The sequence below is a fragment of the Tachyglossus aculeatus genome, chromosome 8 (genome assembly GCF_015852505.1).
Source record: "Tachyglossus aculeatus isolate mTacAcu1 chromosome 8, mTacAcu1.pri, whole genome shotgun sequence".
Taxonomy (NCBI): Eukaryota; Metazoa; Chordata; class Mammalia; order Monotremata; family Tachyglossidae; genus Tachyglossus; species Tachyglossus aculeatus.
This window is the reverse complement of record NC_052073.1, coordinates 21,502,512-21,518,831: the sequence shown is the minus strand read 5'-3', so window position 1 is coordinate 21,518,831 and position 16,320 is coordinate 21,502,512. Positions and strand designations below refer to the sequence as shown.

Below are 16,320 nucleotides of genomic sequence, written 5' to 3'. Positions count from 1 at the left end.
TTCTATACTCTCAAATTGGAGTGAAATTAATCTTTGGAATGATGGACAGAGCAGAGGTGGAAAGGGACCATATTTTTGCTTCAACTGTTCTAAATTTCTAGAAGGAAAAAAAGAGTTATTTTTGATGTCTTTTCAATGCTCAATAGCAGCACAGTGATTAAAGTTATGAGGAAAGGGGGCTTCTCACCTGTCAGGTTTCTCAATTTGGGCTGAATAGGTGGCTGTCATCAGTCTCACATCTGGCTTCTTTACATGCTTTGACTTACCCCAAATGGAAACAGTGAGTCTCTCTGAAAGCAGTGATGCAACCCATTAGACAAGAATGAGTTTGAATCCATCATACACTATTGTTGTTTTTGTCTTATGCTGTCAAGTCATGTCTGTCTCATAACGACGTCATGGTCACATCTCTCCCAGAGTGCCCCACCTCCATCTGCAATTGTTCTGGTAGTGTATCCATAGAGTTTTCTTGGTGAAAATATGGAAGTGGTTTAACATTGCCTCCTTCCACGCAGTAAATTTGAGTCTGCCCTCGACTCTCTCCCAGGCCGCTGCTGCCTGACACAGGTGAGTTTTGACTTGTAGCAGATTGCCTTCCACTCGCTAGCCACCATCCAAGCTAGGAATGGAATGGGTATGCCTCTGCTTGACTCTCCCCCCGGTAGGCGGGACTGGTAGAATACTGGAAACTCTCCAGGTACGACCCTGGGAGGGGACCATGCATTATAAACCAGGTCTAAGCTGAGAGTCCCTGTCTACCCAACTCTATTGTAGTGTACTCTCCCAAGCGCTTAGTACAGTGCTGTGCACACAGTAAGTGCTAAATAAATACCAATGATTGATCGATAAGAAAATTGCAGGGTGCTTACAGAAATTGATAGATATGACATTCATAAGGCAGAAAAGTAAATCACACACAGACTGGATTGGTCCAGAGATGAATTTAGAAGAAGACGGAGAACACGTACATCCCCAAAGAAGTGCCTGGGGAAGAGACAAAGCTCCCCTTGGAGCTCAGGTCTCAGCTCTCAGTGGAGAAACGGACTCAGGTTATTGTCCACCTGGACAAGATGGCAGCAAATTTGCGATTAGAGAACAAAAAAAAAAAGATCCCTCTGCTGCCAGACTACTCAGGTCCCTGGGAACTCTGTATTTTGTCTTCTGTAACAAGGTATGCTCCCGTGCAGGTCCCAGCAGGTTTTTATTAAAGCAGCTTAACAGTAATTCCGTTACTCCATCTGGGTATGAAGAGCTACTTGGAACAGGTCCGAGTTTTGCACATTGCCACTGAGGAGAAAGCAATTTAGTCCCTGTTGTTTTGTTGCTCATCCTTCAAGTAATTTACTACAGCTGTGACTGAACAGAGCACCTCAACCTTCCGTTTGGCCTGGGCATAAAAGGAAACCACAAAAGGACGAAGGCTTAATTGATCAGCCATTACTAACGCTTCAGAAAAAACTGGGGGGAGGAGAGAAACAGTCCAAGCCAGCTGTTTTGCACAATAAGGTTCTACTTTATTTTTTACAATAAAACAGTAATGCAAGTTAAATTAACAGTGTAAAATATGTAACGGTTGTATCATAAAGGCTACATAGTAAATGCCAGGGTTTTTTTCTGAGTTTTTTTTTTCCTCCTGAGGTTTCAGTAATTTGCTTGTGATCATATAAAAGCAATGCTGTTATGAATTTAGCTAGGATCCTGCTGGCAGGGATATTATAAGTGAATTGTGCTGCATTTGCAGATGATTAAAATCAAGATCAGCCTTTTTCAAATTAACTTGGAGAAATGGGTGCCCAGCCCCACTCTGCTGTCAACTTTGCTTTTAGAAAAATAAGATTTCTGTGGCAAAGAGGAGATGGGGACTTCCCGGAACACTTCTTTAGACGTTTTCTAGGGATGGATGGAGTTCCTAATGACTTTCATGGCAGGGATTGGGGATGGCACTCCCATTTAATACCTCCATTTTATAGGGCCTCCTCCCCAGAGCCATAAACTTTTAACTGTATTTATAATTGACTAGCATCTTTAAACAAATGCAAACCGCAGCAGAAACTTTAATAGACACACCAGGTTTTCTAGAATGACTGAATTTAGTTAGCATGCCATTAGCTAGTGATTTTGGATGAAGGATAAAGGGGAAACCGTTTCCTTTTTATAGTGTCACTTGTCCGCACTGCTATTAGAGTAAGATGCGTCAGCACTTCAGTATAAATTCTTTCTTCCACAAGCTTCTAACTGGCTATAAAAATCTGCAGAAACTTGGTTTACAAGGTCATAAGCTGAGGCTCATCATCGCCGTTATTATTATTGCTCGTATTACAGTTTTAAAAATCCACTTGGGGCCTTAGGATCATCAGTGGAAGAAAATAAGAACCCTCTTTCCTCCCTGAAAATATCTGGGTTTAGAGGTCACTTAGCTTTACCTCAGTACAGGTTCACTGTAGCTTGATTAGCGAGAGAATCAGAAAGGCTCTCAGGTTACAGTGAGGACTGGGTTCGGGGCCCATGTAGGAAAGGGATTGTGTCCAATCTGATTATCTTTAATCTACCCCACCACTTGGCACATACTAAGTGCTTAACAAATGCCTCAATTATTATTAATTATTAAATTTGAATGTTGGCCCAGGCAGTAGCTGAACAGGAAAATCCTTTCTCCCAGAATTCCTAGGCTGTTCCAGCAATTGCCAGTTTCTGCCAAGCCACGCTGTGACAACTGGCAGCGGTTATCCTGTCACTAGTCCTTTCTGCCCTCTGCCAGTGACGCACCCGGAACTCAGTTCTTCAAACTAGCGGCACTCTCTGGCCCTTGGAAAAATGTCATCCTCTCTCCTATAAAGATGACTGTTGTTTCGTTAGCTGTGTTGTTGTGTTTGACAAATTGTCGTACGCACACAACATTACTGTCTCATGATGATGTACGTGCTGCATAACCTACACTAATATCAGGCGCTCCCAACTATAGATCACTGCAGTATGTAAATATAGATTTACATAATGAACCATAAAGGCTTAATGGACTCAGAAGAATGTGGTGTGTATGTTTTAATTGAACTATTTACCTGATAGCTCTAAAGATTCTGATATTCTGGTCTTCAGGGAAAAGAGTGTAATGAACATTGGAAAAACTAATTCTAACCGCAGTTTCAGTTAAATTTTAGTAATTCTTCTTTATGATAGAGGGAAAAAAAATCACAGAGCTTGGCAAGCAAATGAGTAAAAACATTTCTAGTTCACTGAAACTGCATCACCCCAGAGTGCTTCGTTCATCAATTTTGCTATTTCGTTTTATTCATTCATGGCACTTCATTATTTTTTATCATAAATAGTAATAGTAATAATAATGGCACTTGTTAAACACTTACTATGTGCCAAGCACTGTTCTAAGTTCTGGGATAGATTGAGGTTAATCAGTTGGACACAGTCCTTGTCCCACACGGGGCTCAAACTCTTAATCCCCATTTTACAGGTGAGGTAACTGAGGCCCAGAGAAGTTGTGACTTGCCCAAGATCACACAGCAGACACATGGTGAGCCGGGATTACAATTCATGTCCTCCTGATGCCCAGGCCTGTGCTCTGAAATGTGACAAGTCAATGGCAAACCATTGTCATTCTAAGCAACAAGAGGGCATTTTCTCAACTTGAGTCCTAAATTTAGTACCATGTTCTGGGCCCTTTTGTACGTTCGTTCTTCAGGGTAAATCAGACCGACCATGGCAGGGAGAGAGGCATGGTGAATGCAGTCTCTCTGCAATCAGTGACTGCCAGGACTTTAGGTGAGAATGACTGACTTCGCAGATTTGCGAAGTGAGAATGAATGAGCCTCCATTGGAACACTGAGAGGTGCTGTATGTCACAACCCAAGGGATCTCTAAAAGCAAATCCATTTTGTAGAAAACTTTGGTCTTCCTTTAGAGGTTGGAGAAAATTGTGTTGGATCGCTAACATGGCCAGTACTGGCCCTAGGGACACTGGCGTTTCGTAGCATGTAGATGTGAAGACAGCGTTATCTGATAACAAGCTGATAGTTTCCACTCTAAGCTTGGTCCCAGCGTAAGAACCGTCTGACCATCAGGAGCTAGGAGCAAGAACTGGATGGAAATGAGTAGCCAGGATAGACTCATCTCCCAGGATACAAGAAAATCCCCAGTGGGCCAGTGTTTATTATTATGATTATTATATATAATATAATAATTATGTAATATAATTATCATAGCTATATGATACACAGTGTGGGTTTCATAATTATTAAAATAATAGTAATAGCCCCTAGGGGGCCAGTGTTTATTATGATTATGATGCATCATATAATATCATAAGAATAAAAAACACTGGCCCAGTAGCAATTATAACAATAATAATAATAATAGTTGTTAAGGGCTATTTATGTGCCAAACACCATAGGTAAGCACTGGGGTAGATAAAGATTAGGAGATAGAACACAGTCTACATGGGGCTAACAATCTAAGAAAGAAGGAGAAAAATTCTTGATCCCATATAAGACTGTAATGTCTCTGTGGGTAGGGAATGGGTCTACCAGCTCTGTTACATTATACTCTCACAAGTGCTTAGTACAATGATCTGCACACAGTAAGGGCTTAAAAAATACCATTGATTAATTGATTGATGGAAGACGACAAGGGACATGGTTTGGCAAAGCTGAGGAGGGAGGACATATCAGACAAGTAGGCAGGAGCAGTGGATCAGCGGTGGGGAAGTTAAAAGAGAGGGACAGTTTGGAGATTTGTTGGAAGGAGTGAAAAATGTGAGCTGGGTTCCATAAATGAAAACCAGTGAGAGTGAAATTCTTCATCTTTTCCTTTGTAAAGCACTTACTATGTGCCAAGCACAGTGTTTAGTCCTGGGATAGATTCAAGATAATAAGGTTGGACACAGTCCCTGTCCAGCATGGGAGTCACAGTCTAAGGGGGAGGGAGAATAGATATTGACTCCCCATTTTACAGGCAAGGAAACTGAGACACAGAGAAGTTCATTGACTTGGCCAAGATCACAGAGCAGGCAAGTGTGACCTCTGACTCCCAGACACTTGCATTTTCTACTAGACCACACTTTTTTTTTGAAAGCAGTGTCTGCAAAATATATTTTAGTAAAAACAAATGTCTAGCCTAGGTCCTGGATAAAAATCCTTTTCCCCTAACATGCCTAGGAATAGCAATATCCTTGACTCATCTTCACCAATGCAGTGAAGGCACTACTTGAACTTAGATCATGGGTCCTGCATCAGATGAATGAATTGTAACCAGGAAATCAAGACATGGTCTCACATCGATCTGAAGAGATACCCTGATGATATGTTTCTATCACTCAGAATAACAACAAGCTTCTCTTTTGCTCAGCTAGCTTACGCTTTTTATTTACTTCTTTTTTCTTTTCTTATTCCTTCTCCTCCTTCTCATCTTCTTGTTCATTAATGCCTTCTGGAATAGTTTAAGATTTCTGAAGCATTCTCACTTGCCAATTCTTTTACAATAACCCATAGATCCATTCAGTGGATCAAGTGTCATGCTCATCCTTTTTTTTTTCTCTGAGACAGAGAAAGTTCAATTAACAACACCTTGGATTTTAGAGCAGCTTTTTATCATTTTTTTTCAAGGTGCTTTCACATCAGTTACTCTGTTTTATCCTCACAACATCCCTATGAGGGAGAAAGAAGCAAGTATCCGTGGGTTCATTTTACAGATGAAGAAACCAAGGTCCGAGATCTTACAGCTAGGTTGTGGCAGAGCCGGGTTTAGAATATAGGAATGAGAATCCAGGTTTTCTGATTCCTAGGTCCAGTCTCTTTCCAGTAACCTATACTGTCTTCTTCAGGGATTCAACCAATATTAGAACTCCCATCCTGACTGCACTGCTGAATGCTCATCTCTGAGGAGTGCTGCCTCTTGTTTCTTCTTCCCATTAAATATGTGCATTTCAGATTATTTTCATTCCTGTATTTGCTTATTTCGAGTCATGCATTAGAGCTTTAGAGGTCCTTTTGTGTCACTTTGTAGCTTCCACTGGCTTTGCACAGTCTGTCCACATCGTTGTCTTTTTTAAATGGAAACATTGACCGCAGATGATAATTTCTAGTTTGTTGTGGTGTTAGTTCAAAGAACTCCTTATTGCTTCTGTTGAAGACAAGGACTATTGGTGAGGCACATAACGAATATTTTGAAAGACAACTTTATAACATTATCCCAAATGGACAGTTTTTTAAATCAGTATTTTGCTGTTTCTCTAAAAAGTAGTCCCAACACAAGAAAAACGCAGTTGTAATAGCCTTAGAATGTGGTCGTTGTGATGATGAAAATAATATCTTAAATCCATTGGCTTGTTTTGCACTTTTTCAAGATGATTTAGATCTTGAATAGAACCAAGAGCTTTAGAATCAATTTGATTTCCATGTTTAATTTTCAGTCAGTCAATCAATGGAATTTATTGAGCACTTATAGTCTTGAGCCTAGTCTCTAAAGGGAGCAGGTTCATCCTGAGATCTCTACTTTTGCTGGACTGGGATTGACATCCTGGAGCAAGGGTTTCCTAGCTGTGGAAAACTGAGGCTTTGGGTCAAAAGTAGCTGTCATTAGCTCACATCTCCCCACTGTGCTGCTTGAGTCTCTACCGTTCAACCTTCTCAGCCGCTGTATTTCTCATGGAACACAGCCCATGGGGCACAGAGTATTCACTTATTTCCCCAGTGCTCTCTTGAACCTACTATGCCTAGGACTATCAGACACCAGAGATGGCACTCCTGGTTTCGGGGTTTGGAAACACTCCTGCACCAAACTGCTAGAATTGTGGGAATCTGCAGGGCTGCACCTTGCCAGAAACTGACCTTACTTGGCTGGAGATGGCAAAAACATCTAACACAGTGACCCCTGTGTCTGAACTGCTGAGCCACTGTGCCTGGTGGGCTTTGTGAATGGGGGCATCCTTCTTGAGAAACTGCAGCAGAATCGAGGAAACAACTCTTAGGCCAGTTGCTGCATCAGGGGGATAGAGCTGGGCACATCCCTCAGCCCTTCAGAAGATGTTGGATGCCTCTTTGACAAGGACAAGACTCCCACAGAGGATGGGGAGAGAGGACCAGCCGGCTGCCCCATGAAGATCCCAGCTAGCTCTCCAAATTGTCTTGGCATCTTCCTAACACCTGGAAATAAGGTAGCATGTGGGTGACCAAATGAGTGAGAGAGGGATGTAGGAGAGGAGGCTGGATTGAGGGTGGGGTGAAGGAGAAGTTCACCCACAGTCATCCAGGCTTCATGCAGACTTTTATATGGCAGTTTTCTGGTTCCTGTGAATTCCCCAAACTCCAGATGAAAGAGCAGGGCAAAGAGCCAGAGCCAGCCTGTCGTTTGTCTCCAAAATCCAGGGAAACTTCTCCAATTAGGGTCACATCACTCCCAAGGGAAGAGCCCTTTCCCAACACCCATCCAGCCAAGTGGCCAATCAGCTGAGCGGCCTGAATGAACTTGGGCTCTTTCTGTGAGCTGAACCCTTGTAACTCTTCACGTTGACCCATCACTCTCTTCGTTGCCAGGGAGGGTTTCTGGGTTATTATTTTTAGATCTAAACAGCCTAATGACCATATTAATCTCCCACCCCCCCCTTTTTTTCCTCTAATATTTTATAACCCTTTTTTTTGCCTAGGTGTCCAGTTCCTGGCTGTGTTGGGCTTGGGCATATCAGTGGCAAGTATGCCTCCCACCGCAGTGCTTCAGGGTGCCCTCTGGCAGCCCGTAGACAGAAAGAAGGGTCACTCAACGGCTCATCATTTTCCTGGAAGTCTCTGAAGAATGAGGGGCCTACCTGCCCAACCCCAGGTTGCGATGGCTCAGGTCACGCCAATGGAAGCTTCCTCACCCACAGAAGGTAAACATGAGAACCACCATCATCCTGTCTCCTCTAACCATCTAATGTGCACAACACACCGCCATCCTGGTTTTTGGTCACCATCTAACCGACAGGGCACCATCGGGGCGAAGGATAGAAGTGGGGAAAGCAAGTCATCCAGTGGCAAGGGCAGAGGGTCACCATCTTTTCTTAACTGTGCAGCCCTAGAGTTGGGTCACTACCAATTCACACCACCCAAGACCCATTTAGAAAAAAAAAACCTCCTCATTTGGGGTCTCAACTCCTTTCGTCTTCTCTGCAGACATGATCAACAGCTTCTCAATGGAAAACAGCTACTGTGCTGCACAAATGATAACTGTTCTAATGCCAATATTCAGAATTGACCTGGAGGAAATCATTGAAAAGTCTGATTGGTATTGGATAGGAGTTTAATCATTTTCACCATACATCATGTTCACTGGGATAAATCATCATTAATGAGAAATTTGGCCCTTCATTGGATTCTCGTGTTCTTGTGAAAACTTTGGTTTTCAACAGGAGAAGTTCATAAGCTTAAACAAAGTCTATAGATCACTCTCTTGAACAATTGCTAGGCAATACAACAACCTCTCACTATTTAGACTCTTCTTTGAGCTTGAAACCTCCTCAAGGACAAGGGAACAACAATTTTGTTGTAAGGACAGGAAATAGAGATCATTTACTTATTTGGCAAAGAAGATTTTATAACTCGAAGGGTACCAGAGGTACTTCTTCCAAAAGATACCTGCATCAGAAAGCCTGTCTTTGTACATTACTCATTAGAATGAAGGCTCACATCCTTGGATTCTCCAATAGAGAGAATATCTGATTCTTTGGCTCCTGAGATGTATATTCCAGGGAAGCAATTCCCTTAGGTTACTTTGACCTTGTGACATTGCAATGCGCAGCGAATTCTCTGGACCAACTGTAACATTTTTCTCCGTCATTAGACTAACTGTCTCTGGTTCTTTCACAAACTGTGTGGTTCTATGGCTCGTGCAGTGAAGGGACCTGAGCTTAGTTTTGGAGATGTCACTTGCCTTTCTGGGCAACCTTTCGTTGCCTCTATTTATTCACCGGAAAAATGACCATTAACAATGAACCTAGTGAGTTAGTACAGTCAAGGACTTTGAAGTCTTTAGGAGGAACCTACTGTGCTATATAAAATACTGAATTATGCATGGCATGACTTTACATTCTCAAGTAATTTGGTGCTTATGAATCATAATTATGAATTATGCTTGCTTGCCTTTGGAAAAGCAAGATGACACATACCTAGATGGCTCCCGGTTTACTTGTTTATCTTGCCTATACTAAGAAGTGATATTATTCTAATATGAATTTTCCTTGAGAAATTTTCATGTTGGCCACAATTGAATGAAAGGTAGACCTGATGCCCAGTGCCAACCTAACTTTGGAGGTCCTTGGATTGTTCAGCTGTTACTCTGCTCTAGAGAGGGGTGCACTAATAATCCTGCCTTCAGTCCACCCCACAGTCCTCAGGCCTCCACTTTGCCCATATTGACAGATACTGTTTCAGAGTTTTTCTTAGTTCCTCCATCCAACCTCCAGACTGGATGGCCTCAGGGAAGTGTTCAGTGTCTAGCTAGGCTGGTGGCAAGGGTCCAGGAGGTGAGCAAGCTCCTAGCATACCTGGGCATCTGCTGTCCATTGTGCAGAATCTTGGGCTAACGAGTTGGCACTCCCAGGAAAGATGTAGTGATGACCTGCTGCCTTATCTCCTCAAAGTGACCTCTGAATTGCAACAAAAAATACTCACTCCAATCCTCCTTTCACTGACTTGAAAATGAGATTGGAATTATAATAGCCATTAAGTAACACACAATACCTGCTCAGATGCTTATACTTATGCATTCTTATGTACTTAAAGTAATTATTTCAAGTGCTGACATTTATTGCAGGGAGGCAGGATTCACTCTGCGAGTTTCTTTTTCTCCCCTTTTGCTAGTTAATTTCCTTTATTTCTAAAAGATTGAAACCCAGGAATATACTTGAGAAGAATACATGTGGGTTCTCCTCACAGATTTTATTTAAATGAAATGCAAATTTGATTCCAGTGTTTGAAATATTAAATGCCTTGACTAACAAAGTGATATACTGGTGATATGTTGTAAGTCGGTATGGACTACGCCACTGATAATTTCTCTAATCCTATGAAAACAATCCAGTAATGATGGCTTCCATGCCTGTCTTTTATATGGACTTGAGAAGCAGCAGGGCCTAGTGGATAGAGCATGGGCTTGGGGGTCAGAAGTACCTGGTTTCTAATCCTGGCTCTGCTGCTTGTCTGCTGTGAGACTTTTGACAAGTCATTTCACTTTTCTCTGCCTCAATTACCTCATCTGTAAAATGGGGATAAAGACTGTGAGCCCCATGTGGGATATGAACTGTGTCTACACTGATTATCTACCCTAGCGCTTAATACAGTGCCTTGCATGTAGTAAGTGATTAATAAATACCATAATAACCATAAAACCAAAAAACAAAACTGTTCTTTATTAACATTATTTGTTAATCATTACTCATTGTCCAAAGATCTGTTTTAGGCTTTTCGTAGAGTTATTAGATTCTTCTCTAATGCTTACTATAATACAGCTCAGTTGTGAGCCCATAGAGGTTAGACTTACCCACAAGTGACTCATCTCCAGCTGCATGGACAGGATATAGGGCATAAAAATTTCAAGAATGTAAACCCTGCCTCCTTCCCCCCCCCCGCCCAATTTTCCTCTTTTCCTCTTGCTCCCTTTTTTCTTTCCCCCTCCTTCTTCTCTCTCCACTCACTCCATCTTCTCTCTCTCTTCTCACCCCCTTTGTTCTTTCATTCCATCATATTTATTGAGCAGAGCACTCTACTAGGCGCTTATTTTTCCCTTCTATCCTTCCTTCATCTCTACCTCCACTTCTTCCTCGATACCTCCTCTGTTTTGGGGTGTCCAGCCACACTGCTAGGATTGCTCTCATGCACGTTACTGGTTGCCTGTTGAAAGTCTGCCCCAAGAAGCAGCTTTCTGTACTTTGCACTGTGTGCCAAACAGCCCTATCTCACTTCATTCCTCGCATTTGGCTTCAGTCAGTTTAAAAAGGCTTCCCATCTCTCCCAAGGAATTGTTCTACTTGGTTTAGTTCTGAGAGAGAAGGAACTCACCAAGAACGTAGCCCTGAGTCCTATACCTCTGCTGACCCATGCCAAACCCAGACAAATGACCATGCAGTCTAATTTGAGTTGTGTAACTAAGTAAAAACTGAGATCCAGATTGCTCAAAAACATAGTAAAAACGGGCTTTTTTGTTTATTTTCAGTTTATCTGGCTGTCCAAGAGCAACTTTTGCTGGAAAGAAGGGAAAACTCTCAGGGGATGAAATTCTCAGCACTAAATTCAAGACCAGTGATGGTAAAGACATAAGCTTGAACTATTTATTTTGCAGACCTTACAAGATTGAATTGTTTCATTACCTGTCAGTCCTTCAGAACTGAAGGAAGAAATTGGTATCATCAGGGCAGTGTCATAGCTAGGGGAAAATTTGGGGTATTTAATAAGTAAAAGCGGATTGTTTTAGGCTCAAGATCTCTATCAGGGGTGCTAACTGACTTGGGAGGAGGTGGAACTTCTGCTTAAATTCAGAGCACTGGTAGAAGCGATGGCTTGATCTTATGCAATTATAGCCAGATAAGCCACGGTTTCATAGGGGTTTTTACCTGAACCTCTTCGAGGCCTCCGATTTTTGTGTAGGGAATTAATGATGAAAATCTTGGAGCTCTTAAATCCAGCCACCTGATTTGATTTTGCAAGGAGGTGAGGTTCTATTTCCCAACACATTCATCATTAAGGATAAGTGCGTGCAGTGAACTGCATAACCAAAATTTGCCCATCTGAAACTGTTTTTTCAACAATACCTAACCTTTCTGGGATTGTGAATTGCCCACACAAAAAGGCCCTACCTAAAACCGCTGCTTCTATGTTCTTCTGGTTGCTCTCCTCTGACAAAGATATAGAATGGGATCCATTTAGCAGCAATTTAAAGTAGGTCATGGTTTCCAAAATAGGCTTTTCCATGTATTGCTGCTGAATGTATCCTACTGTTTTGGCCGTAGTGTTAGACATGAATGGATCAAAGTTCAGAAGCTTTAATGATCCAGTTTAAAATGTATTTGAAGTCAAGCCTGGTCCAACAGTCTCTAAGTTAATTTCCACGAATGCCAAACAATTTCGGGTTTGCCAGGGCTGTTTCCTCTTCTCGGGATCCAAGCAAGAAGCCCATGGCTTGTGGTTTTTCTCTCGTGCAGTGCTAGAGAATGATGAAGAGATTAAACAGCTAAATAAGGAGATTACTGAGCTGAATGAATCCAACTCTGAGATGGAGGCCGCCATGGTGAAGCTGCAGTCCCAGGTAGGACTTTGCTACTTGGATTGCCCTTGTTCTAATAATAATAATAATAATAATAATAATAATGGTATTTGTTAAGTGCTTACTATGTGCCAAGCACTGTACTAAGCACTGGGGTAAACACAAGGTAATCAGGTTGTCCCACGTGGGGCTCACAGTCTTAATCCCCATTTTACAGATGAGGTAACTGAGACACAGAGAAGCTAAGTGACTTGCCCGAAGTCACACAGCTGACAAATGGCGGAGGTGGGTTTAGAACCCACGACTTCTGACTCCCAAGCCCATACTCTTTCCACTAAGCCACACTGCTTCATCCTCCAAAGTTGACTCTGAGTTTGTGGCTTTGGACAGACAATCAGTGGGGAGAAAAAAATTCCTATCGAGAAGAGATCAGGCCCCAGACCTGTGAAACTGCCCAACCTCACGTTAGACCCCTGAAGCTGCAGTTAAACAATTGGAAGCCTGAGCCAAGCAGCACTTGCCCCTTCCATCTTGGGCTCCATAGAGCTGCAGCTGTTCTTTCTTATTGATCACAGCTCTGGGAGATCCAAGAAGGCTTGGTTCAGAGGAGCTCCCCCAAATTCTCAGAGCTACAGTGGAACATACAGCTCTATGAATCCTCCTAAAAACCAAATATAGAGTCAAGAGACACAGCAGTCATACCCGTGCACATTATGATTGGGAATAGTGCTAGGGGACAAGGCTCAGTCCAGGTCTCATGATCATGTGCTCTGTTGCCCTTGGTCAGCAGTTAGAGCCGAACTAACTCAGGACTCTCAAATGTCAGGTGGCATGCCAGCCCTTGCCTATTCCTCACTGTGACTAGAAAGAACCCAGAATTGCTGAGTACCCTGAAAACGGAACCAAGGCTTTCTGAATCTCCCTGTCAGTCTGTCTATTCATTATTTCATTTAATCAAATTTATTGAGCGCTTACTGTGTGCAGAGCACTGTACTAAGTGCTCGGGAAGTACAATTGGCAACATATAGAGATGGTCCATACCCAACAACGGGCTCACAGTCTAGAAGGGGAAAGACAGACAACAGAACAGAACAAGTAGACGGGCATCAATACCATCAGAATAAATAGAATCATAGCTATAAGCACATCGTTAATAAAATAGAGTAATAACTATGTACACATATACAGAAGTGTTGTGGAGAAGGGAAGTGGGTAGGGCAGAGGGAGGAAGGGGCGCAATGGGGAGGAGGAGGAGAAGAAAAGGAGGTGCTCAGTCAGGGAAGGCCTCCTGGAGGAGGTAGGCTCTCAGTAGGGCTTTGAAGGGAGGAAGAGACCTAGTTTGGTGGATAGATGGAGAGAGGGCATTCCAGGCCAGAGGCAGGATGTGGGCCAGGGGTCGATGGTGGGACAGGCAAGAACGAGGCACAGCGAGGAGGTTAGCGGCAGAGGAGTGGAGTGTGCAGGCTGGGCTTTAGAAGGAGAGAAGGGAGGTGAGGTAGGAGGGGGCAAGGTGATGGACAGCTTTGAATCCAATAGTGAGAAGTTTTTCCTTCATGCGAAGGTTGATAGGCAACCACTGGAGATTTTTGAGGAGGGGAGTGACATGCCCAGAATGTTTCTGTACAAAGATAATCCGGGCAGCAGAGTGAAGAATAGACTGAAGTGGGGAGAGACAGGAGGATGGGAGAGCAGAAAGGAGGCAGTAATCCAGTCGGGATGGGATGAGAGATTGAACCAAGGTAGCGGTTTGGATGGAAAGGAAAGGGCATATCTTGGCGATGTTGTGAAGGTGAGACAGGCATGTTTTGGTAACAGATTGGATGTGTGGGGTGAATGAGAGAGTGGAGTCAAGGATGACACCAAGGTTGTGGGCTTGTGAGACAGGAAGGATGGTAGTGCTGTCCACAGTGACAGGAAAGTCAGGGAGAGGACAGGGGTTGGAAGGGAAGATAAGGAGCTCAGTCTAGCTATCTGAGTCCAAGCACAGCAGTGACTCTTCACTCAAATCCCAAACCGGGTATCCTCAAACGATCCCTGTACAAAGTGAACTTTTAGTATGTTTGTATAAACATGCACACACACTTACTGGAAAGCACAGGGGACTGGAAGTTAGGAGACTTGAGTTATGGTCCTGGCTCGGCCACTTTCCTACTGTGTGACCTTCGATAGGGCACTTAATTTCTCTATACCTCAGTATTCTCAACTATAAAATGGGGATAAAATACCTGTTTATCCCTCCTCTCTTAAATTGTAATCCTCATGTAGGATAGGAACTGTGTTCTATATGATTATCTTGTATCTACTTCAGTGCTTAGTAGAGTGCTTTGCACCTAGTAAGCCAGTGCTTAGTAGAGTGCTTTGCACCTAGTAAGCACTTAACAAATGTTATTAACATCAAAACTATCTTACACAGATACGGGTGTATTAATTTGTATATACAATATACTTGTGTATAGGCATGTGTGCGCGTGCACACACACACGCACACACACACAGATGTTGTATAGGCCTGAATCATTTAGTCCCATGGAAAGTGATAAAGACTTGTATAAGGTGTTTAGATATTAAGTCCAGAATTTGTGGATGTGTGAAGCTGGCTTGTGTAAGTTTCCAGATGCTTCACAAGTTGAGGCATCCTGTAATACAGTCACATAAATCAGAGTTAGCTAATAGAAAATGAGAAGTGAGCTGAACAGAATATAATAAACTTGATTTTGACTTTCTAGCCCTTGCCTTAGGTTTTTATTAAACTGTTTCTTGGGGGAAAAGGGTGTGCTTGTTTTGAGCAAATGTCTTTGTTCTCTAAACGTAGTGAAATAGGAATGGTAGGGACCCAGAGTTGTGACTAGACACGACTTCATCAATATGGAAGGGCTCAATATCACTCTGGCGTGCTGGTGAAAAGACTTTTGACAGCACACTACCACATAGCACATATTCATTTATTCAGTCAGTCATATTTATTGAGCTCTTATTCTTCTATGTACTTTCAGTATTTTACTACTTAAGGTTGGATATTAAAAATGTAATGCACATACTGTTTTCTCAGAAAACAGTAAACTAATGAACATCACAGTGAAGATTTCAAATGATCATTCTCTCTTTTATTGGGCAGATTTCCCACCAACTTTCTGGAAATAGCACAACTAAAAGAGAGAACAATTTGTGGGAATTTGCGGCTATCTGCGCCTCACTTAAATTCTTGCAGAGACCCACACGATCTTCTGTGACTCAAACTAAGTTCAGTAATTACATGTAATCAGTACCTTTGCCACCTCCCTATTCACCTCATCCTCTGTGTCATATTGAACAATTTCAGAAGGGGATCCTGGTTCTAGGAGCACTGTCATTTACTTCTTTTCATCCCAGAGATGGGCCATTTATTTTGATGCTTATCTCCTAGTTTATTTCTAACTCAAGACAGGCACTCTACCTCTTACCCTGCAGTCACCAATTTTTATTAATAGATTTTTGAAAGGCCTTTTATCAAAAGTTTTTGACTGTCTAAATAAATTATACTACCAGTATTCCTTCACCTATTTCTATTATTCTTTCAGAGAAGAATAACAAGTTAAAGACATCCTTATCCATGTTCCCCTGGGCTTTCCCCCATCAAATTATAGCCACCATAGTGGTAGATTGCTCTGTCCTTAATGATTTTCTTAAGTAGTTTTCCAGGACTAACATGAGGCTGGCCCAATCTATAATTTTCATGATTAACCTTAACTCCTCTTCTAAAGATAGGCTGCCACTTTTAAATCCTCAAGCCCAGTAGCTGGATGAGTGGAGGGTAGATAATATCCTGTTGTAATTTCAGCTACCAGACTGTATTTTAACTCCTTCAGAACCCTGACACAAAAATGTTTGGAAATCAATCCACTAATCAGTGGTATTTGTTGAGTACTTTGTTCAGAGCACTGTACTAAATGTTTAGAGAGCACAATAGAGTTAGCAGAGATGATTCCTGCCCCTCAAGAAGGTTACAGTGTAGTAGGGTAGATAGACACTACTTAAAGATAGGGGAACTTACAGACTATAAAGATATATACATAAATGCTGTAGGCTCAGGGCTTGGTGGGC

At 42.3% G+C, this 16,320-nt stretch overlaps 1 protein-coding gene and 1 non-coding gene across 4 annotated transcripts in view; one reads left to right on the top strand and one right to left on the bottom strand.

Moving 5' to 3' along the window:
• MYT1 (myelin transcription factor 1) overlaps positions 1 to 16,320 on the top strand; it is a 130,220-nt gene that overhangs the window by 110,799 nt on the left and 3,101 nt on the right. For 2 of the 3 annotated variants that reach the window (XM_038750427.1, XM_038750426.1), the window contains exons 19-21: positions 7,652 to 7,873; positions 11,194 to 11,285; positions 12,179 to 12,282. In XM_038750427.1, coding sequence (XP_038606355.1) covers positions 7,652 to 7,873; positions 11,194 to 11,285; positions 12,179 to 12,282 — 418 coding nt within the window. The remainder of the gene's footprint in view (positions 1 to 7,651; positions 7,874 to 11,193; positions 11,286 to 12,178; positions 12,283 to 16,320) is intronic. The other variant, XM_038750428.1, reaches the window with a different exon arrangement.
• LOC119931954 lies at positions 578 to 715 on the bottom strand. Its single transcript, XR_005452248.1, has one exon. It is a non-coding gene; the product is annotated as a small nucleolar RNA SNORA7 (small nucleolar RNA).